Genomic DNA, 23,721 nt, shown 5'->3' on the forward strand with positions numbered 1-23,721 from the left:
GGTTTTAGGACTTCCTGGGGCCACTCAACTACTACATAGCAAGCTGAAGTTTAGAGGGGGTGGTGACTAGTATTGACACTACTAATCTAGCGCCGGGCTTTTGTCGTCGTCTTTTTCTTGGTTTCTCATGGAAGGGTCTCACTCTGGCCCAGGCTGACCTGGAATTCACTACGTAGTCTCAGGGTGGCATCGAACCCTTGGCGATCCTCCTACCTCTGCCTCCCGAGTGCTGGCACTAAAGGTGTGCGCCACCACGCCCAGCCCAGGCAGTCTTCTTTACAAAGTAAAGTGGTCCAGGAGATGTTACTCTGGGAGGCACATGTCCTAGAAGGAGCTTGGTCTGGGATGTGCTAGGTTCTGGAGGTGTATAGCCTCTGAGGTGCAGTTTGAGAGGCACGTGGCCTGGGAGGCTTGTGGTCTGGAAGGTGTGCATTCTGGGAGGTGCATGATCTAAGAGGCATATAGTGCCAGGACACTGAATCCCAGAGGGTCCGTCTGTTTGTACCACCCTGTAAAGTGGCATAACCACACCCCATGAGGCTGCCATGGGTCTTGTCCACTGGCACTGTCCTTGTACCCTAGTTTGTCAGGCTTACAGTGTAGTATCTGCTGTGACCTCACACTAAGAAAAATACTTTTTTTTTTTTTTCTGTGATGGACCACAGACTGTCCCTGGCAGGAGTCAAGCCTAGCTGGAAACCTGAAAGGTGACACATAGTGCTGGAAGCGGAAACCTGTGTTGGCCTTTGTGCTGAATCTGCAAGAACCATGAGGCTTTGCAGAGGCTGGGTTTGGGCTACATTAGGCTTTGCCACCCTCCACCTGTGGGACTGTGGGAAAGTCACTTCATCTGTCTGCCACGTGCTCTAATCTCATTCCAGGTGAACTTAATGGTCCCAAACTCAGGTACATTTGAAGAACTGTTGGTACATAGCAGAGGCAACCTCACACATCTGTAATCTAACTTCCCTTTTGGGGGAGAAGTGGAATGATGGAATGCCATAATGGCCGATTAGGACAATACCAGACTATGTGTCTGATCCTGAAAGGCTCTGAGTGGCCCCCGAGTAGGAATAAAGCGGCACTTCTCTCCTAGATCCAGGGGAGGGAAGCCATGATGCTTGAATCCTGGGCCGTCATCTCATAGCCTGGCCCTTGCTGATACCCTGAGAAAAAGAATGGCAAGTCGATTCCAGCTTGCTGTCTCACATGTCCTTGTCCATAGGCACTCCAAAGTGGAACCTTACAGTGTCATGTATGAAGTCCCAGAACAGCTGGTTGGTGTCTCCCATCCATAGTCACAGAGACCATTCAGGATGAGTGTGTGCTCCAGCAGGCTCCAGCTATCATGGGACACTAAAGAGCTTGCTTCCATTGCTGCTGAGCTGAGGAGGATGGGGCTGGATCTAAGCATGTGCTGAGATGTTTGGGAAGAACAGAACATGGAGGGGGCCAGAGTTAAAGGGGTGTCCCCACTCTGGGAGAACTGCGAGCATCTGGGCTACCCTCCTTGGACTTTTCCTACAAGAGTAAAGAAATTCCTTTCATAGCATGAGCCAGTTTAAATTAACTTGTGACCAAAGGCCTCCAACAGCAGTGAATAATAATCATTGTCTCACCTAGCCAGAGCATCACGCATGGTGTGGTAAGTATAAAAGCTCTAGGCTGCCTGGTTTCACCTATTGTCAAAAGTCCCTGGGCTGGAGGGATGGCTTAGCAGTTAAGGCATTTGCCTGCATAGCCAAAGGACCCAGGTTCAATTCCCCAGGACCCACATTAGCCAGATGCACAAGGGGGCGCACACATCTGGAGTTCATTTGCAGTGGCTGGAGTCCCTGGCGCACCCATTCTCTTGCTCTCCCTCCCCCTCTCTCCCTCTTTCTTTGTCAAATAAATAAAAATAATATATATATATTTTAAAAAGTCCTTGTGAGTTTGTATTTATGCCCATGGATTATTGTTGCTTTCAGGCTTGGTCAGAAAAGCTTATTTTTATAGAAGGGACACCTTGTGCATCTGGCTCTTTATGGGTATTAGGGATCAAACCTGGTTCCTTTGGCTTTGCCAGCAAGCACCTTAACTGCTGAGCCATCTCTTCAGCCATCTCCCACTACTTATAATGGCACCAGTGCTATCCGGAGGCCCACTCATAGTTGTAATTCCAGTTACATCCCAACTGTGCTGCCTCCAAAATCCCTCAGCATATGAATTTTTTTCTAGTACCAGGGAGTAAACTGACAGATTCATGCATGCTAGATAGAAACTATCACAGAGGCTGGAGAGATGGCTTAGCCATTCAGGCACTTGCCTGTAAAACCTAAGGACTCAAGTTGGACTCTCCAGGTCCCTTGTAAGCCAGATGCACAGGGACGCAAGTGTGCAGTGTTGCACATGTGCACAAGGGGGGCATATGTGTCTGGAGTTAGTTTTCAGTGGCTGGATGCCCTGGCATGCCAGTTCTCTCTCTTGCATTAAAAAAAGGCCAGTATTTTGGGATTGTGTCAAGAAAAGAAACTCTTATCACAAGCTACATCCTCAACCCAACACACATTTGAGGATTCTCAGCATGAGTTTAAGAGGGGCTATTCAAACCATGGCAATCACTTTCTAGAATAATGAGCCTGGGTACCTCTGCCTTGCTAAACCTCAGTTTCCTTATCTGTAAAATGGTTGAGATCATTTCTTAGTTATGAGGATGAAATGTAATGTGACTTGTAAAATACTCAGCATGGGACCTGGCACATGACCCAGCTCTCATATGCTTGATAAAATATAGCTGAAGGGCAGCCTGGCCTTGAACTTATTCATCTTTCTGAGTTTTGGGATTGCAGGCATGCCCAGACACCTGGTTTTGCTTAAGCCATTTTATTTTTTCCATTTGTTCTTGAAATCCAGAGAAGAAGCCTGGATGGCCTTGCTAAGGCTCACAGACGTCCCCTTTGGAAACATCTTGAAAAGGAAGTAGCGGATCCCTAAGGAAGAGCTGCCTGACCTGCCCAAGAGCCCCTTGCTCTCAAGTCATCAGGGAGGTCCTTCCAGGCTCAGGCACGTACCAGGGCAGTCCATCCACCAGTGAGACAAAGAACCAGTCTCCTTGCTATTTTGGTTTTCTTGCGAGATACATGTGCTTTCTGGTAGGCCCCCACACCTGAGGCTTCCCCAGTTATCCAGCACTCCCCCCAAAGCCTGTTCACACAGGTGAGCCAAAGCCACCCAAGAAGTCACTGGTCTTGGGGAATTAGCAGCACAGTGTGACCACCTGTTCAGCTCTGGGCAGAGGGTGAGTGATCTGCCCCCAGGAGAGAGCTTTCCGGAGTCTCTGGGGCCTTCTAGGCTAAAGAGCAGGACAGGTGTATGTGTGTGTACATGAACCAGGTAACAATTCTCATACCCTGCTACTAGTCCTTAGCCTGGGGGTGCACACTTACTACTGGCCTCTGTAGAAGGACAAGCACTCAGGCTTGGACACCTACGTTCCTGGCTCTTTGGAGAAGGTTTCATAAAATAAGGCCTTGGTCATGGTCATAGCTTTTCAGTTTCATGAGCTGCTGGGGTGAGCAGGGTAGGGTCTAGATGGCCTCGCCCTCACTGTCCGACTCAATGGTGTCCAGTGGCTGCAGACGCAGGGAGTCGTAGTTGGGGGGTGGGGTGCCCGGAATGGGCAGTGTCTGCTGGTCAGAGTAGGCCTCGGTGTGGGCGCTGTGGTTGGCTGTGTCAGGCTGGAAGCCAAAGTTGGTGTGGGCCTCCACCAGCTCTGCCACAGTAGGTGGTGGGCCGGTGTAGGGTGCCTGGGCCCGCCTCCTGCGCAGACTTTTGCAGAAAGCAACCATCTTAATGATGGTGATCCACACGAAGTCGATGATGATCTCCCCGAACTCGATGAGGCACAGCACTGAGCCTCCCATCCAGAAGCCAAACTGGCCACCCAGGTTAGAGAGCAACCAGACGATCTGTGGGGGACACAGAGCTGAGGGTCTGGCACAGGGTGGGAGGCCCACAAATTCTTGCCTCTAGTCCAGTTACAGGGGGACCCAGCCTCCCACCCCAGGGCTCAGGGACCAGTGTGGCAGGACCTTCCCAAACTCACATTGTTGGCAGGTGATTCCTCGATGGTGCGGTAGTTGAATTCTTGGAAGTAGATGTTCAGTTTCACAATTCCCTTCCTGCAGGAGACAGCAAGATGGGCTGAGGTCATGGTGCTCCCTCCCCGGCATGGACACATCCGTGTGTACACACAGGAGGGTAGTCCAGGGCCACCTGCCCTCCGCCAGCCTGAGTTTCTCCCATGACTGCTTCCAGGAGTGCTAAGGTCTAGACCGGAACTGGAAAGGTTGCCCTTCTTAACTCCTGTGGGACCCCTTTTCAATTCCCATTTCTGCCATTTTCTGAGGCACACTCTGGCCTGAGATGGCCCTAAAGGTCATGCTAAACCCTTCTCTCCTTGCCCCAGGGAGTCCTGGCCCATATGCAGAGGGTGGAAGCCTCAGGCTCCCTTTGTCTCGTCTTGATTACCACAGGCTTTTCTTTTCTTTCTTTCTTTCATTCTTTTTTTTTTTTTTTTTTTTTTTTCTTTGAGGTAGGGTCTCACTCTAGCTCAGGCTGACCTGGAATTCACTATGTACTCGCAGGGTGGCCTCGAATTCACAGCAACCTTACTACCTCTGCCTCCTAAGTTCTGGGATTAAAGGCATGTGCCACCATACCTAGCTGCCACAGGTATTTTTAAAAATTATTTTACTTATTTATTTGAGAGAGACAGAATGGGTTGCCAGGGTCTCCAGCCACTGTAAACAAACTCCAGATACATGCACCATCTTGTGCATCTGGCTTATGTGGGTACTGGGGAATCGAACCTGGGTCCTTAGGCTTTGCTGCCAAGTACCTTAACCACTAAGTCTCCAGCCCGCTTGTCACACCCTTTAATGCTCAAATGCCACTTTGTTCCCAGACTTCCCTCTTAGGCACACTGGGGCTTCTCCTTGCTGTTCCTAAAGAAGAGGGGGGCTTGTGCAAGACCTTCCTCTCTAGAAGACCCTCCTCCTTAGAAGCCCACTTTGCCTCTTTCTAGTCTCAAGCTTCTTGATAGTTGCACCTTGTCTTTCTTGCACTCAAAACATTTGTGTTAGATGGACAGAGACATGGATGGACCGAGACATGGACGGGTAATTGGTGGGTGAATGGATAGGGGAAGAATTGAAGGATGGATGATGGAGGGTGGTCAGAAGATGGAAGCACCCACTCCTTAGTTAGGGGGTGGTAGATCCGAGCCTCTGACTGCCTCCCTTCTACCTTCCCTGTGGGTAACGCCATACTGTGGGCTGGGTAAAAAGAAGAAAGCGAGCTGGCGGTAGCATTCGTCACTCTCTGCTTCCTGATTGTGGATACAGTGTGACCAGCTTGCCTCGAAGTCCAGCCCTATGCCTTCCCTGACATAGTGGACTGTATGTGACCTCAAACTGGTCAGGTCTTTTGTCCCAGCAATGAGCAGGTAACTAATGTCTTCATCTGGTCTTGACCAGCAGAAGGTGTTTGGGAAGCTGTGCCACGACTAAGCTCTGCCCCAAACACCAGCGGCTGCCTTTCCCAGCCTGGTCCAGACTCCAGCCTCACCTGCTCAACGTGATGTTTGTGCTCTGGTCCCGCTCCTGAGACAGGACATGGAAAATCCAATCCTAGAAGCCAACAAAGGCAGTTGAAGGAAAGGGTGCCTGCGCCTTCCCTCCCAGCTTGGCCAGACAGGGGTGCCTGAGTCTGTCTTCTCAGGCTTGACTCCTGCTGCCGGCCCTCTGGGAGGAAGGGCACATCTGGGGTGGTCACACCTGGCCAATGCCAGGAGGCGCAGCTAAGGTCTCATCTCCTGCTCATGCCCATTTCCTTCCAGGACCTGCCCATTCATGCTCATCCTCCAGGCTCAGCTCACAAGCACCGCATTACAGAGGCCTTCCCTGACTGTCTAAGGTGCTCTCTCTGTATTTTCTCTCCCATAAGCTTGCTGATTTCCTGCGCAGCCATGCCTGCATTTTGATGTGCTCTTACTCCCCTCCCTCCTCTCCCTTCTCTTCCGACCCCCCTCCCCCATCTCTCTCTCTTTCTGGTCTTCCTCCGACTGGGCTGTGAGACCTCCATGTCCCGGGCATGGTGCCTGACAGAGTATCAGTGGGAGGGAAGAAGGGAGAGAAAAGTGGAGGGAGGGAAGAAGGAAGGAAAGAAGACAAAGAGGGAAGGAAAGAGGAAGGGAGGAAGGGAAAGAATGGATAGAGGAAGAGAGGATGGGAGGGAGGGAAGGAGGAAGGGAGGGGATATGGGAGATGAGGGAGACAGGGCAAAATAGATGGATGAATGGAGAAGGAAGGGAAGGAGGGAAAGGAAGAGAAGGTGGGAGGAAGACAAGGAAAGGGGGAAGGAGGAAAGGAAGAAAGGAGGTTAGGGGAAAACAGAGAAAGGATAGAGGGAAGGAGGGAGAGGAGAGGAAGTAAGAAAGTAAGGAAGACAAAGAAAGAGGGAAAGGATAGATGATGGGTGAAGGGAAGAAGGGAAAGAAAAATAGAGGGGAAAGGCCCCTTCAAAATCCCAGAGCTGTGCTCCATGGTGCTCCAGCATCTCACCTCGGAGGCCTCAGAAGGCCAGTCGGCCATGGAGAGAGTCATCTTGTACTGAGTGTCACTGAAAGACAGAAGCCAGCGTTGCTGTTGTCCCGCAGGCACGGTGCCACCCTGGCCTGCCCCCACACTGCCCACGTGCCCGGTGCCACACTCACTTGCAGGACTCCTTGCACATGCTGATGCAGGTCTCTCTCTGGGCCACACTCACCTGCAGCTTTAGATAGCAGTGGGCTGTGCGGAAATGAGGGGAGCTGTCAGGAGCCCTGGAAGGGTACTTCCGGGACTTCTCCCTCCCTCATGGACCCGGGCTGGCCTCTGTTTTCCTTGCTCTGGACCACCTTGGGGAGACTCGATCCAAGTTCCCATGTCATAGGGGTGAAGGGGTCATCACTCCCCCCCCCAGCCATCTTGTCTTGGCCTAGCCTGGGGACTGCACCCTAAATGTCTGAGACCCAGCCAGCAGGTTTCTTTCCCTCTACCCCCCTCCCAACCCTGCCTAATGGATGGCTTCGGGGTCATGAGCAGAGCGGTGAGCGACCAGCATGAATAACTCGTTCATTGTGTTGGTGGTGGGAACCCTGACTGCTGACCACACCCATGGACTGACTCCAGACCTGAGCTCCCAGCCAGGCTGCAGCTCTGTGGGACCCCAGCAGGGGCTTGTCCTGTGACTCTGGTTTTGCAGGGCTTGGAGGTCACTGTCGTGATGGCAGCTTCTTCCCAGCCCAGCACCCCTGACATGGACACATGCTAAGGACGGATGGGATGCACAGCTTTGTGTGTGCACACATGCACACATGCGCACATCCACATGTGCACACATACACATGCACAGGCCTTCGTGTGGTGCACAGACACGCCCAGAAGGACAAATTCACACCGTGTCTGTGTCCTAAGGAGTCAGGGAGCGAAGAGGAGGCCAGTTCTTGGGGAAGGAGGCCTGAGAGAAGTTGTGTGCTGAGGAGAGGAGACCCTGGATGTTTAGCTCTCTCCCTGCACCTTGGAGCCCCATCTTCTGTGCTCCCACTCACCCCAGTCTGGGAAGTCCTGGTTGTTGCAGTATTTCTTCCCTGGGGGCAGTGGGTAGAGGTAGTGGCCACAGCTGCAGTTACGAATCATGTGGTCCTGGAAGCAGGAGTGAAGACAAGCCTGGGGGTGCAAGAGAGAACCCAGGCGTGGCGTGGCGTGGCATGGCCCCTCTCTGGTGCCAGGAGAAAGGAGCCCAGAGAAGTGAATGGCCAGGCTGAGGGAGCTGGGGGCCAGGAGAAATGCCCTTTTGGCTAAGAAACTGGGTTTATCTACAGAGCTGCAGCTATAGACCCTACATTCAGGGTGTGGCTGACCTTCCATATTGGACCTCCCAGCAGCTCCCTGGGGCCTGCACTGGAACGCAGGCTGGACTCGAGCACTCCTTAGTCTACATCCGGAGACAGTTTTATGGATGACGTGGGCTGGCATGGACGCCTCATGTAAGAAAGCTCACAGACAGCTCTTGTTGTGAAGGGCCAGCTCCCTCCCAAGCAGGACCCTGGCTCACAGCAAACTGGGGCAGGGAGATGGATGATGGTTGATGGGCCACAGCAGAGAGGAAGGGGAGAGAGGTGTAGGTGTCCCTGCCTCTAGGGACTGAATGTGATGTGCACACTCAAAGCCTCAATTCACCAAGATTTTTTGGTCATTCAGACTTGGTTTCTGTCTACTCATGGACCAGCTCTGTGTCCTGGAGCAACTGATTAACCTGTGATCCTCACTCTGCTCACAGAGAAACAGGATGCTAGCCACTCCTTCCTCCTGAGGTTATAGGACTCAGAGCAGCATCAGGCACTCGGCCAGCAGCTGTTACACCTGGTTCTTCCCGTCTGGGTTCTAAAATAGTGCTGACTACCGGTGACCTGCCTTCAACCCATGCAGGTTCCTCTCATCTCCACTTCCCCACCCTGCCCTCCTCCAGGCCAAATACCTGCCTATCTCTTTTCCCTGGGGTACCTACGGGCAGCAGATGGGGGCTGGCTGGCAGATTCACAGACATGGCCAAGAAAAGACAGAACTGGAGTCAATCAAGGTGATGGAGTTAGAGTAGCTGCCCACACTTCCAGGCCTCCCCCTCTCATCTTGAAAGCCAGCAAAGTCCCAGCCCTGTGATCGTCTCCAGGCTGCTCTTGGTAGGAAATGAACTGCGAATAAAGTCCCTGACAAGACTTGGCTTTCTGCTCTTGGCCTGGAAGGGGGCAGGCACTGAAATTTTCCAGAAACAAACACTGCATCCTCCTTCTCTGTGTTTCCCGTCTCCTTTCTGTCCATTCCTGAAGGCTAGGAAGTGCCCAGAGCAATCCAAAATATATAGACACTCCCTCCACCCTACGTTGGCAGTGAACAATCCAGCCAGAGGTTGGGAGGCGCAAAGGCTCCACAGGTGGGCAGGTAGTAGAAGTACTCCATTCTGAGGGGTCCAAGACATGGAGGGTTGCCTCAGTTTCCTTCTCTGTCAAGGTAGGCTGAGCCAAGAGAAAAAGTTAGCAAGGATTTTTGCAAGGATTATGTCTGCCCTCTTCAGGTGTGCAAGGATGGTTCTGGGCTGATTCCAGAGATCAGGACAAGAGAGGGGAGCTTCAGCAGCACGTGAGATTCCTCATAATCCTGGGTGACCCAGGACACACCAGCCAGGAAGTTGAGGGCAGATACCAAGAGGAAGGTCCCAGGTAAACTGATGAGACAGTCTGGGGTCTGTACATCCCCATTTCCTCATTCCCACACTAGGAATGAGGATACAGCTGGCAGGTGCATCCTGGGAGTACGGTGAGGGTCATCTGATGCGACAAATGTGAGGTGCTTGCAGCAGTGCCCGCCTGGTCAGCCTGCTGTCATTAGCCTATCGATAACTGCCACTGTCATGGGTATTGCTTAACAGAAGAGAGCCTGGAGGGATCAAATGAAGTCTTGCCTGTCCTTAACACAGTATCTCACAAACCATGAGAACTTCCTACAGTTAGCTGTTGTTGGCTTTTTGTCTTGGAAGACCCCAGAGAAGATACCTTATAATCTTGGGTGTTCCCCAAGGCACACCTGACAAGGAGATGAAAGGTGGCCAGCACCAGGCCCTGATGAGTTCCCAGGAACTGCCTTGACTCCAAGGGTCCCCTTTGCTACTGCGAGGTCCAACCAACCCAGGCGGGCACTGCAGGCCTGTAATCCCAGCAGTGAGAGGGCTGAGGCAGGACTGGGAATTCCAGGCCAGCTTGGGCTACATAGCAAGACTCTCTCTCATATAAATAAGAAAGGAAAGATCTGGCAGAGCCACCTAGAGTGCAGGGATCAGCTCCCTCAGAGAGCAACTGGATAGGGTCACGGGGTCACCAAGCCCACATAGCTTTCCCACCTGGATGGAGTAAGTGGTGGTGAAGTTGTTGTAGAGGTTCTGGATGGCGACATCAGAGCCATTCATGGTGCACGGGCTGTAGGGCTCACCCTTGCGCTGCAGCCTGTCCTGTGCAGAAAGGCAGCTCATGGGGACCCCTGGCTACTTCTAGGAATCTCCCTATGTTCCTTCCTCCCATGAGGGCAAGCAGGAAACGTTGAAAAGAGACGAGGAGGTGTAAGTCCCCACGGGCATCAAGGGGCGCAGCACTCCCAGAGGGTGGCCACAGGCTGGGGTTTCTGCCAGGCCAGGCTGGGCTAGGAGGCCTAAATCCTAACCTCTCTAGGGCACAGGAGGTGAGCTCTGGATAAGGAACTTTCCACCCACAGGCCCCTCAGGCTGCCCTTGGGCCCCGGCTGTACCACCATCACCCCGATGGATGTTTCGGTCCCTGCCATGGCGTAGATGCCCTCCTCTCTGATGAAAGGGTAGGTTTTCTGCTCATGCAGCATCAGCCTGGCTCCAGCCGTGGATGCCAGGAAGGGGACGTAGTCCTCTTGGCCAATGTCTAAGATCAACTTCAGACCTGCGGGCGAGGGGAGGCGAAGGGTGCCGAACTTGCCACTCACCACCCAAGTGTTTCAGCTCTGTCTAGCCAAGATGGGGTTCTCAGGGCCTACCAAACTCAGATCTCAGACACTTCTTACCTTCTCCAAAGCCCCCATCATCTCCTCCAGGGTTCTTCTGCCCCCCCAATCTCTCTTGGGAATGCTCTTCCCACCCTTGCTTTTTGGGAACCTCACTCCCTTACTCCAGGTCACAACCCCGTATCTCTTCCACCAGCAACTGTCCTAGATGCTTGAGGCTCAGGGTCTTTTATGTACAGTCCACTAGCTCTGGAACATTCCTCCCCAGGAATATACCTCCTTCGAGTGGTTCTTTTTGTCTACCTTCCTTTCCTATGTAGCTGTTTGGCTCTGGAGGCAAGAACCAGACCTAGTTTCTCCATGTAAGTCCTGAGCTCTTTAGGACAACCACAGCTAAAGCTTGCTCCACGCTGAATGCTGGGTAAAGTGTGTGTGTGTATGTATATTTGTATTTATTTTTGATTCACAAGGTCTCATTATGTAGCCCCTGCTGGATTCATACTTGTGGTCCTCTTGCCTCGGTCTCCTGATTGTGAGGATCACAGGGCTTTACCACCTTGCTTGGCCACTATAAATACCCAACTGATGCTTATACTATCCATGAGGAAACTGAGGGACAAGGAGGTAACACAACCTCTCATTCAGGGAGGAAGTGGAGTTGCTTGGGTTCTAATCCAGCTGGCTGGCTTTTTATGGTAGCCATAGGCCTCTTGAGTGAATGGCCTGGTACCTCTGACAGTATTTTCAGGAACAAAGGTGGTCAGCCATTAATCTCCTCTTGGCCTCTAGTCCTAATGGGCAAGGAAGGAGAACCTGCCTCTTTTTTAAAAATTTTTATTACAATTTTTTAAAAAATCTATTATTTGAGAGAGAGAGAGAGAGAGAGAGAGAGAGAGACAGAGAGAGAGAGAGAAAGTGCATGGACACACCAGGGCCTCTTGCTTCTGCAAACAAACTCCAGACACACATGCCACTTGTGGGTCTAGTTTTCACGTTGGTACTAGAGAATTAAATCCAGGCCAGCAGGCTTTTGCACACAAGCACTTTTAACCACTGAGCCATCTCGACAGCCCCAACCCACTTAAGACGTGGGGGTGGGAGGGAGGAGTCACTCCCACTTGCGTCCGGCTCCAAGGCTGAAAGCTATAGTGTGAGCCACCAGTCTCCCTCCCCTTCCTCTCTCTGTCAAGTTCCATTTTGTAGCCCAGACTGGTATTGAACCCTTGATCCTTCCACCTCAGCCTCCCAAATGCTGAGGTTGCAGGCATATACTACCACACTCAGCTTTCAGCAGCCTTGCTCAAGGAGACAGGCCAGTGAGCCAGCCTCCAGAGGTATGAATCTGCCATCAACCATATTCCTCTGCCTTGCTGTTCTTTGCCCCTTGCCCCTGTGTGTCTCTGGGAGTCTCTCCCTTCCAGAACTTGGGAGCAGATAGGGCTAACAGGAGGCACCGTGGAGTAGATGGGTGACCACAGGCAAGTTGTTCAAGAACTTCGCAGAATGTGCAGCGCACATTGAGCATTCTACTTCCTGGTGTGATAAAGTGGTTTCCTCCCATGAAGCCACTGAGACTCAGGAGCTGTATACTTTCTGTGTTTAGCTACCATGTTGTGTCACCATGTACCCTGAAGGGAGAAACTAAAACCTTGAGAAGGTCTCAGCTCAAGGCCACCCACCGCGAGGTGGTAGAGCTGAGATTGGACCCAAGCATCCAAGCCCGGGCTCTTGATCCTGAAGCTGGGCTGCTTTGCGTCCTTGCGCTCCGTGCACAAGGAGACGGCCAGCCCGCCTCGGGGACCCTGGCGCGGGGGAAAGCAGTGGCTGCGGGGAATGTCGGCTCTTCTCCTGCCATCAGTAGGGCCTGGTCTCTCTGGGAACAAGGGAGACTAGGCAGTGGCCTGTTCGCTGTGGGCGGCTCTCAGTCCCTCTTCCTAGAGCAGAGGGTCTTTCAGCCCCACGTGGTGAGGAGTTTAAAACCTCATGACTGTGACCCCTAGATGAACCAAAACTCACCAAATTCAGCCCCAGGGTTGGCGGAAGGAAGCGCCTTCTCCATCATGCCCCAGTTGAAGATGTAGCAGTTGCCATAGTCCGGGTAGAAGATAGACGTGAAGTTCCTGAAAGAAACGGTGCTGGCTGGAGGGCGGCTGCTCCCCGAGGGTCTGCGGTCCCGGCTTGTTGAGGGCTGGAGTGGGCAGCAAACACCAGCCTCTCTGTATGTTATACTTCTGGACTTTTCTACTACAGAATTCATTTAGTTAAAAATTATTTGTAAAAATTATTATTTTTTATTTGCAAGCAGAGAGAAGAGAGACAGCAAAAGAGAGAATGGGCGTGCCAGGGCCTCCAAACACTTGTGCATCTGGCTTATGTGTGTCCTTGGGAATTGAACCTGGCTCCTTTGGCTTCGCTGGCAAGCGCCTTAACTGCTGAGCTATCTCTCCAGCCCTCAGAGTTAATTTCTGTTCTTTTAAACTACAGAGTGAGTTCCAGGGCAGCCTGCGCTAGAGAAACTAGCTTGCAAAAAACCAATAAATAAATAAAATAAATAATGCATGCGTGCATGTAGTAACTTGTCATGGTAGCCTCAAGAAACCAATACTGACCATAACTGGAAACATTTTGACCATATCCAGTGTTGGCTCTAAGGAACTGGTGGGATCCACAGAAGGGGGATGAACAACTCATAAACATTGTTAAAATTAAAAGCAAAGGGCTGGAGGGATGGCTGAGTGGTTAAGGCACTTGCCTGCAAAGCCAAAGCACCCAGGTTTGACTCCCCAGGACCCACATAAGCCAGATGCACAAGGTGGCTCATGCACCTGGAGTTCCTTTGCAGAGGTTGAAGTCCCTAGTGTGACCATTTTCCCTCTCTCCTTCACTCTCTCCCAGACTCTCTTTCTCTCTCTCTCTCAAATAAATAAAGCAAAATATAATTAAAAAAATTAAAAACATATAATTCCCCCCCTTTTCATTTCTGGACCATTTCTAAGATTAAAAAAAAAAATTAGGGAAGGCTGGGGATATAGCTCAGTAGTACAGCACTTGCTTAGTATGCAAAAGGTCCTGGGTTTGATCCCCAGCAATGCTTAAAAAAACAGACTAGAAAGAATGATGCCTTCCATGCCACCAACTACTGTCCCAGTTATGGATCATAATTTTTGTTTGAATTTAATTTTATTTGTGCATCTGGCTTTACGTGGGCATTGGGGAGTTGAACCCGGCTTGTTAGGCAGTGTAGGCAAGTGCTTAATCTCAGTTGGTTGACAGACCTTTGTTTTTTGACAGTCTCCAGTAATTTTATTATTTCCAGTTTTATAATACCATACTATGTTAATCACACTGTTTTCCATTTTCATAATGTAAACACCAAAAAATTTACAACACATTTCCTTACGCAGTGAGAACGGGTTTACTGGAATGTTTTTAGTTATAGCCGAAGGCAGAAACATTTACATGTCACTTTTGTTGCAGCAGTGAATGTGGAAATTGCCTGCAAAGCAACTATAATAGGAGAAGTGTGATAGTCTTGCCATGTTGATGGGATGTTTATGCATCTCTGTAGCATAATGATTTGGTACTGTTCATGAGCTTCCTGACCCCCGCCTGACCCTCACTTTGAAGCGATAATACAAGTTTCTCTGCCACTAAAATGTAAGCATGAAATATTGCTATCAGTGTTTAACTATATATACAAGTAATGAACTGGCAAGTATCTAGTTTCAAATTAGATCCTTGGGATAAAGCAAAATAAAGATCTTTGCCTTAAATATAAGTACTCAAAGTACATTTTGTCAGGCGGGAAGAAGACAACTGAATCGTTCCCAATGCTCCAGTTTGCAATATAAGTCTCTTTGTCTGTGGTTTTCTCCACATATTATTTTGTCATACTGTCATGCAGAGAGCTGTGCTGGGCATGGTGGTAGACTTGTCATCCCAGCACTTGGGAGGCTCTCATAGGAGGGTCACACGTGTGGGACAGCATGGGCTACATAGTGAAACTCTGTCTCCAAAACCGAAACAGGGCTGAAGCGATGGCTTGGTAGCTAAAGGTGCTGCTGGCAAAGCCTGCAGGCCTGGGTTGGTCCGGGTTCAGCTCCCCAGTACTCACGTAAAGCCACATACACAAAGTGGCACATATGTCTGGAGTTCATTTGCAGAGGCAGGAGACTCTGGAGCACCCATTCTCTCTCACCCACCCTCCCTCTGTCAAATAAATAAATATTTTTAAAAAAAGCACCCAGGAGGCAGAGGTTAGAGGACTGCTGTGAGTCCAAGACCAGCCTGAGACTACATAGTGAACTCCAGGTCATCCTAGGCTTCAGCAACACCCTACCTCGAAAAAACAAAAAAGAAATAAATAAAAACAAAAATAAAAATAAAAACAGGGTTGGAGAGATTGCCTAATGGTTCAGGTGCTTGCCTGAGAAGCCTAAGGGCCCATGTTTGATTTCCCCAGGACCCATGTAAGCCAGATGCACAAGGTGGTGCATGTGCCTGGAGTTTGTTTGCAGTGGCTGGAGGTCCTGGTGTGCCCATTCTCTCTCTCTCTTTCATTCTCAAGTAAATAAGTAAAATATTTGAAAAATTCTTAAAAAGCAAAATAATAACAACAACAATAAAAACAAAAACAGAGTTCTAGTTTGATCCAGGTAGTGACTGAAGAGGAGTTAAGCTGGTCTAAAACAATGGGACCGAGGAGAATGGACACTCTCAACTATCAGCAAATGCGGGAGACAGGAGAAGATGGGAACAGGCAGAACGCTGCGGCTGGCAAGAAGGCTCAGTGGGTGAAGCGCTTGTCACACAAGCACGAAGACCTAAATTTGGCTCCCCAGCACCCAGGTAAAATGCCTATAATCCCAGCACTGAGAAGGGAGAGACAGAATCTCAAAGGCTTGCTGGCTGGTAAAACTGGTGAGCTCCGCATTCAGCATGTCACACACACACACACACACACACACATACACACACACACACACACACCAGAAAGGGAGCAAAATTCCCGATGGTAAAGTTGAGAGGATCAATAACCTTGTTTCTCCAATAAATACATCTTGTGAAAGAGAAGAGGATATCATCACAGACTAGGAGACAATGAATTAAAAATCAGAATGTGAGCCGGGTGTGGTAACACACGCCTTTGATCCCAGCATTTGGGAGGCAGAGGTAGGAGGATCGCCATGAGTTTAAGGCCATCCTGGGACTACATCGTGTATTCCAAGTCAACTTGAGCTACAGTAAGACCTTACTTTGAAAAATCAAATAAAATAAAGTAAAAACAGAATGTGTGTGTGAGAGAGGAAAGACCTACTTGCATGTTCTCACTCATGTGGAGGCTCAACAATTCTCAGAAGGGGAGAGCAGAACACTCGTGGCCAAGGGAGGTTGAGCAACAATACAGGAAGACTAAGCTTTTTTTTTTTTTTTTTTCCCTGAGGTAGAGTCTCACTCTGGCCCAGGCTGACTTGGGATTCACTGTGTAGTCTCAGGGTGGCCTTGAACTCACAGCGATCCTCCTACCTCTGCCTCCTGAGTGCTGGGATTAAAGGCGTGCACCACCACACCCAGCTGCAGACTAAGTTTTAATGTTCTGTAACACAGTGGGGTGATGATCACTCAGGACATTTTCTTGTATTATTTTATTTTATTTTTCTATATTTAAGACAGAGACAGGAGAGAGAGAGGGAGAAAGAGAGAGAGAGAGAGAGAATGGGTGTTCCAAGGTCTCCAGTTGCTGCAAACAAACTCTAGATGCATGTGCCACCTTGTGCATCTGGCTTATGTGGGTCCTTGGGAATCGAACCTGGGTCCTTTGCCTTTTAAGCAAGCACCTTAACCACTAAGCAATCTCTCTTGCCCTCATATGTTTTATTTAAAACTAGAAGAGAGGGCTGGAGAGATGGATTAGTGGTTAAGGTGCTTGCCTACAAAACCAAAGGACCCAGGTTTTATTCCCAAGGACCCAAGTAAGCCAGATGCATAAGGGGGCACATGTGTCCAGAGTTTGTTTGCAGTGGCCCTGGATGCCCTGGGATGCCCATTCTCTCCCCCTCTCTGCCTCTTTCTCTCTATCATAAACAAATAAATAAAATATATTTTTAAAAAACTAGAAGGGAGAACTGATGTGGTGCTACATGCTATAATCCCAGTACCTATGAGGCCAAGGCAAGAGAATTGCTATTTGGAGGCCAGTCTGGGCTACATAGTAAGACCTTTTCTCAAAAAATTAATCATTATCCTGGCATGATGGCTCATGCCTTTAATTTGAGCACTTAGGGGGTCAACATAGAGGGAGTGGCATGAGTTTGAGGTGAACCTGAGCCTTAAAAAAGGAAAACCCAAGCACAAAAGCCCAATTAATCAATCAATCAAACTACAAAAACTTAGAGAAGTTTGAGCCTTCCAACAGAGGATTGATAAATGTTTAATGAGATATCATTATTCTGATTCGCTCTTGGTACAAAGCACACATCTATGGAGTTGGCACATAGGTGTATACAGTATGTGCTAATTTAAAAAAATATTTATTTATTTGCAAGCAGAGAGAGAGAGAAGAGAGACAGGCAGAAGGAGACAGAATGGGTGTATCAGGACTTCCTGCAGCGCCACTTTGTGCGCCTGGCCTTATGTGGATCCTGGGGAATCAAACCCAGGTCATCAAGCTTGGCAGGCAAACACCTAACTGCTGAGCCATCTCTCCAGCTCTTTTTTTTTTTTTTTTTCGAGGTAGGGTCTCACTCCAGCCCAGGCTGACCTGGAATTCACTGTGTAGTCTCGGGGTGGCCTTGAACTCACAGCGATCTTCCTACCTCTGCCTCCCGAGTACTGGGATTAAAGACATGCTCCATCACGCACGGCTTAAAAGTATTTTTCAAACCAAAAGAGAAACTAATTCCTCCAAATAAAAATTACAAAAGATTATCTTTCACAGGGCGTGGTGACACATCTTTAGTCCCAGCACTTGGAAAGCTGAAGCAGGAGGATCACTGTGAGTACAAGGCCCTCCTGGGACTAGATTGAGTCACACATCAGGCAGGACAAGACTGAGACCATGCCTCAGGAAAAAAAAAAAAAATAAAACGAACAAAACAAAAAAGCTATTTTCCATATATTTATGCTATTAATTCATATTTATTAAAAACAGGAACAAGAGTTGGAGAGATGGCTTAACAGTTAAGGCATTTGCCAGGGAAGCCCAAGAGCCCTGGTTAGATTACCGAGTACCCACATAAGCCATATACACAAGGTGGCATATGCCTCTGGAGGTCATTTGCAGTGGCTGGAGGCCCTGGTACACCCTTTCTCTCTCTCTCTCTCTCTCTATCTATCTGCCTCTCTAAATAAATATAAAGAAATAAAATATTAAAAACAATAACAAACAAGGATATGTCCACCAAATGCAAGAAATTTAAATACGCAACTTGTGTGCATGATCTTTTCAGTTGTATATTCTGCAACTTCTTTTTTCTTTGAGAGACAGCTCATTGTGTAGCCCCAGCTGGCCTCAAACTCACTATGTGTAGACTACCTTTGAACTTGTAGTGATCTTCCTGCCTCTGTCTCCCGAGTACTGGCATTATAAGCACACACCTGATGCCAGCTGCTTTATTTTTTGAGGCAAAGTCTCTCTACGTGTCACCACATGCAGTCTGTAGGGATTAAATTCAGGGCCTGTGCTAGGTGGGCACTGTGACAACTGAGCTGCATCCCCAGCCCGATTAGGACATTTGTTGAACAATGGTTATGCTAGTAGAACAGGCCTGTACTGAATACTTCTGTTCCTATGACCTCACTTCACCCTTAGAACAGTCTGTGGTGTGAGGTGTCCAGTATCTCTCATCTTAGCCGCTGGGCTCCAGCAGAATAAGCCGGGCCCAGCGCAGGCTGAGAAAGTCGATTCAGGCGTCACCCACCCCCCGACCCCCACTCCCCACCCCAGCTCTCTCTGTCACCAGCTGTTGGATCTGTGCTGCATCCTCAACCTTAGAACTTTCCGTTTCCTCAACGGTGCAAGGAGAATGAGGAAGAAGTCTCTTTTCTTGGCCCTTCAAATATTCCCTGAGGTGGGCACTAGGCTGGGGCAGGACAGGTTACGGCTGCCTAAGGGTGGCACAGGCACCAGACAGTGTCCTGTCACATCTTTCCTGAGACGTAACTCTACCTTGTTCTCTAAGGCTTAGTCTCTGGTCTAAAGCCCCCAGCACTCTTGTTTTCATCTGACCCCCCAAAGTCCTCCCATGCCCGTGTCCTCACAGAGCTTGCTCTCAGCCTTGCTCCCTTCTGTCCCGGAGCACTCTCCTTGCTGCTCACACCCACCCTGGGGTGCCTTGCTGCTCACACACATCCTTCCCTGGCTTCCATCTCCTTGTTCACTCCAGTTAAGATTCCAGATATTTCCATACGTAACCCTCTGCATCTGCTGTTCCCAGTGGGTAGAACCACCTCTGATTGGCTCCTCGGGTAGCTGGTTCTCCATCTCCTTCCCTTTCATCTATTTTGAGATCTCCTGAGAACATCCCCTTTGGCTGTTAGTAGTTAGCTAGAAGAGTAGACGCCTCAGATCCCCTCTTCTCTATTCCCTGTGGTGTATACATCATCATGGGCTGTCACCCCAGTGAGCTGCTGGCTTATCCACTGCTCCTGCTGGGGACACTAGCCCAGTGAGGGTCATGACTTCTAGCCACAGGATGCAGCTCAGAGGTCAAGAGCACACACCCCAGAGCTAGCCTGCCTGAAGGGAAGGCTCTGACCTTTATCAGCTGATGAGCTTGAGGACACCCCTTAAGCTTTGTGAGTGCATGTTTGAGTGAGTGCAGGTGCATGGATGTCACTGTGTGTGGAGGTCAGAGGTCACCCTCAGCCGTTGCCTGTGCGTGTTCGTGTGTGGGAGTGCAGGTGCATGGACGTCACTGTGTGTGGAGGTCAGAGGACAGCTTTAGGTGTTGGTCCCTTTACCTTTCTCCTTGTTTGAGGCAGGGGCCCTCAATGTTTGCCATTCTGAACACTAGCCTAGGGTTTCCTGTGAGCTTCCAGGCAATTCTGTCTCTCTCTGCCTTCTCAGGCTAGGCAAGCTGGGATTACAGACACTCTTATGGCAACTTCCAGCTTCATGTGGGCTCTGGAATCCACACTTAGGCACATGTTTATCCGCTAAGTCATCTCTCCAGCCCCTTTGCCTTTCTGAGCCTTGCTTTCCCATCTGTTAGTATAACCCCCGAGACAGCAGAAGCAGCCACCGTACGTGGGCTGAGCGTTAGCTGTCACTATGACACTCAGACCAGCTTGACCCTTACTGCTCTCCTCTCTATTCCCAGTACAGAGACACTTAGTAAATATTTGTTGAATAAACTATACTAGATGATAAGGACATCAGCAGGGATAAGCTGGTGGGGGAGTAACACCCAGTTCCCCAGGAGGTCAGGGGTGGCTCAGGAGGAGATGTGTCTCAGCGGGTCAGCCCTAGTGGAGGCTTGCTGCGTGAGGAAGAAGCAGTGAAGGCTGCTGGCTGGGAAGGGGAAGGACCCCAGGCAGGGGGCACCACACTGGCAGAGTAGAGAGGGGCAGTGCATGGGGTCAGGGCCATGGCCACAGGCACAGAGCAGAGCAAACACAGCAGCAGACACTGTTCCCAAGGAGAGACCTCGCCCTGGGCTGTGGGGACACAGTGTTCCCAAGTGACTGTCTTGGGTAGATACAGTGCAGGAGGGCGCAGGAGGCGACCAGGGTGTGGCCAGGTCCCTTCCCCACGGGGCACACTGTGAGACTCTGCTAAGTATGTGCTTGTCGCCGAGAGAGGTTGTGTCCGGCTCCAGCTGCCTCAGGTTTCAGAGTGAGGCACACCTCTCCCGGGACAGGGCGGGGCATGTCATCAGAGGCCAGCATGCCTTCCGACACGTCAAGGCGCTAACTGGGTATGATCATTTCACTCTGGAGGCTGAGGCAGGAGGATTGCTGGTGCCCAGGAATTCCAGCCTAGCCTGGGCAATATAGCAAGACCCTAAGTCTTGAGAAAGAAATTGATGGGCAAAGGAGGAAGGGAGGGAGAGAGGCAGGAAGCCGGGTAACCGCAGTGGTGCTTTGGCAGAAGATCAGGGAAGCCTTGCCAGAAAGAAGCTGCTCGGCCAATCCCTGAAGTAAACCACAATAAAAATAATATACCCGGATAGTCTGTTGACACAGGATCTCACTTCAGCCTAGGCTAATCTACAACTCTATAGTCCAGGCTGGCCTCAAATTCACTGTGATCCTTCTGCCTCAGCCTCCTGAGTGCTGAGGTCACAGGCATGAGCCATACACCCAGCGTATGCCCAGATCTCAGCGTTATCGCCAGTAAAAGAAACTAGTGCAGGCTTCGGTACCATGTACTGTCAGAAAGTAAGGAACAGTCCAAGCACAGAAGCAGGTGCGCGTGTGTGTGCAACACACACGCACACACAGAACATGTCAAAAGGACACGGCACTCCCTGGAAAAGCTCCTAGTGACCAAAGCTGGAAGAATTTAAGCAAAGAAATAATGCAGCATTAGGTTACAACCCAAATACATAGAAGTCTATACTGGCATAAATAAGTGTTTGGATAAACAAATGGAGGATGAAAAAACCTAATCTGCCTTACAGAAGAATTCCGAGTATCTGTATTGCTTTCTCCGGGAGGGGTGGGGCTTCCTCATCACCAGGTAGGCTGGCCTGGCTCAGTGACTGCCTTCCAGAGCTAGGCAGACAGCAGCTTCTCAAGCAAGACGGGTTAGCATCATGGGCCCCACGACCTGGCCATCAAGACCCCTGCCATGCATGAAGGGTAGAAATTTATCTCTGGGACAGGCTTCTCTGGGCCCATCACACCAGTTGAGAAATACAGATTCCTCCCAAATCCAGGGCATCCCATGGGACAGCTGACTGGCACTACAGAGCTGTCAAGGTCATCCATTGCAAGGATGTCTGAGGAACGGTGTCTGGGACCAAGGAGACTCCATAGTTCAATGCCATGTATCCTCCTGGTGGAAGCTTTGTTTTTTTAATCTAGTTTTTGGAGGTAGGGTCTCGCTGACCTGGAATTCACTATGTAGTCCCAGGCTGGACTCGAACTCACAGTGATCCTATCTCTGCTACCTGAGGGCAGGGAAAATGGATAAGACAGAAATCACATGAGTCGTTTCCTTCATCGAGTTGGCCGTTGGTGTGGTGCTGAGATCCAACCAGGGTTTCCATACACTAGATGTGAGCCACACTCCCGCCTGTTTTCTTAGCTTTCACTGATCACCACTGTGAGGCAGAATCTTAAGGTCAGGGGCAACTGGGCAAAGGCCTAAAAGGATGTGCTGACTGTGCAACTCCTCTTAAACCAGAGAATGCCATAGTAAACACCCTATTTTAAGATGCTCCCCTAATGCTTCCTGCACACCACGTGCTCTCCTAAGGACTTTCCCATAGGTTTGCACATTAGCCCCATGACTGCTCTGTGCGCTCCCTTCCCTGACTCTTTCCAGACCAGGAAGCCGAGCAGAGGAGAAGCTGAGTAAGCAGGGTGTATTCCTGTCCAGGCAGTCAGATGTTGGGGCCCATGGGGAGGCAAGCACAAGGTCACACATGCTCACTAGGTGGAGCAAGTGTCTGGCGTTCTCAGTGGCTGAGGCCCTGGTGCACCAATTCTCTTCTCTCCCTCTCAGAGAGGGAGAGAGCAAATTAGCATGCCAGGGCAGCAGGCACTGCAAATGAACTCCAGATGCGTGCACCACCTTGTGCCCAGGTGCCACGTGTACGCATGCAACACCTTGTGCATCTGGCTTCCGTGGGTTCTGGGGAGTTGAACCTGGGTCCTTTGGCTTCGCAGGCAAGTGCCTTAACCACTAAAGCATCTCTCCAGCCCCATGACGTAGACTTGCTGTCACCCTTGTTCTTTCACTCTCAACCTGGAGGGTCGTTTGGGAGAGGAGACAGTTATTGGGCTGGGGAGGTGGCCCAGCACTTAAACATGCTTGCTTGCAAACCTCGCTGACTCAGATTTGATTCTCCAGCCCCTACGTAAAGCTGCATGCACGAAGGGCACGTGTCTGGAGCTTGTTTGCAGTGGGAAGAGGCCATGGTGCACACATTCTCTCTCTTGCAAATAAATAAATAAAATATTAAACAGAGAAACAGTTATAGCAAACACTCACATAGTTTTGTTCTACAAGCTAGCCTGTACCTGACTACATAACCCTCACAGTAGCCAGAGGAGGAGGTAAACCGATTGTCCCTGTTTTAGAGAAAAGGAAACAAAGGCCATAACATGTCGGATGCCTGCCCAGATATGCCATTCCCCAGCTGCTGGGTATTGTAGGCTCAAGGCCAAGGCCTGCCCCTGTTCCCTGTTCCTGGGAGGGGCCCACAGCCAATAGCTGACTGCTGAGGACATTACAAAAGCCTTGCTTGGTCCTTCTTTCAAGGAAGAGCAACTCTATGGTACCACTTACTTAGGCTTCATCGAACAACACAGCCTTGCCCATCTTTTTTTTTTTTTTTTTTTTGAGGTAGGGTCTCACTCTAGCTAACCTGGAATTCACTCTGTAGGGCCAGGCTGGCCTTGAACTCACAGCTGTCTTTCTAACACGGCTTCCCAAGTGCTGGGATTAAACGCGTGCGCCACCAGGCTCCGCCTTGCATCTTTTTCCTCCTTCCTTATCTGCCTTGTTTGCAGACTTTTCCCAAAGCAACTCCTCCCACCGGTCATGAGCCACTCTGTGCATTCCCGTCTTGGGGTGGGCTTTCAGACAGTGGCAGTGCGGCTCAGCAGGACTTGGCAGGCGGGGCTCCTAAGGCAAGCACACCGCTGCCCGCGAGAGGAGGGGACAGGGGCGGCTCTCACCTGTAGCTGCAGGGCTCCGTCCCGAACAGGCAGGCCAGGATCATGCGCTCCCCCGGGTAACCCAGCTCCACCAGCTCCTGGCGCCGCACTTGTGAGAAAATGTTGGTGGCCTGCAGGATGTACCACTCTGTCACAGCCTGGGTAGCACTGGTGAAGTTCCGAAAGGTGCACAAAGTCCCATTGAAGCTGCACTGTGGAGACCAAGAGAGCTTCCTGAGGGCATGGGGTCTGCTGGGGGCCACCGTTTCAAAGGTCCCAGGAAGGCACA

General features: G+C 50.3%; 1 protein-coding gene across 1 annotated transcript in view; it reads right to left on the reverse strand.

Moving 5' to 3' along the window:
- Positions 1 to 2,849: 2,849 nt before the first annotated feature.
- Scnn1b (sodium channel epithelial 1 subunit beta) overlaps positions 2,850 to 23,721 on the reverse strand; it is an 83,921-nt gene continuing 63,049 nt past the window's right edge. Inside the window, exons 4-13 of the mRNA XM_045131954.1 lie at positions 23,454 to 23,644; positions 12,621 to 12,724; positions 10,380 to 10,543; positions 9,979 to 10,086; positions 7,634 to 7,751; positions 6,758 to 6,833; positions 6,606 to 6,663; positions 5,611 to 5,672; positions 4,088 to 4,163; positions 2,850 to 3,950 (exon numbers count right to left, since the gene is read on the reverse strand). Of these exons, the coding sequence (XP_044987889.1) occupies positions 3,570 to 3,950; positions 4,088 to 4,163; positions 5,611 to 5,672; positions 6,606 to 6,663; positions 6,758 to 6,833; positions 7,634 to 7,751; positions 9,979 to 10,086; positions 10,380 to 10,543; positions 12,621 to 12,724; positions 23,454 to 23,644 (1,338 nt within the window). The 3' untranslated portion in view covers positions 2,850 to 3,569. The remainder of the gene's footprint in view (positions 3,951 to 4,087; positions 4,164 to 5,610; positions 5,673 to 6,605; positions 6,664 to 6,757; positions 6,834 to 7,633; positions 7,752 to 9,978; positions 10,087 to 10,379; positions 10,544 to 12,620; positions 12,725 to 23,453; positions 23,645 to 23,721) is intronic.

This window comes from Jaculus jaculus, chromosome 12 (assembly GCF_020740685.1).
Source record: "Jaculus jaculus isolate mJacJac1 chromosome 12, mJacJac1.mat.Y.cur, whole genome shotgun sequence".
Lineage (NCBI taxonomy): Eukaryota > Metazoa > Chordata > Mammalia > Rodentia > Dipodidae > Jaculus > Jaculus jaculus.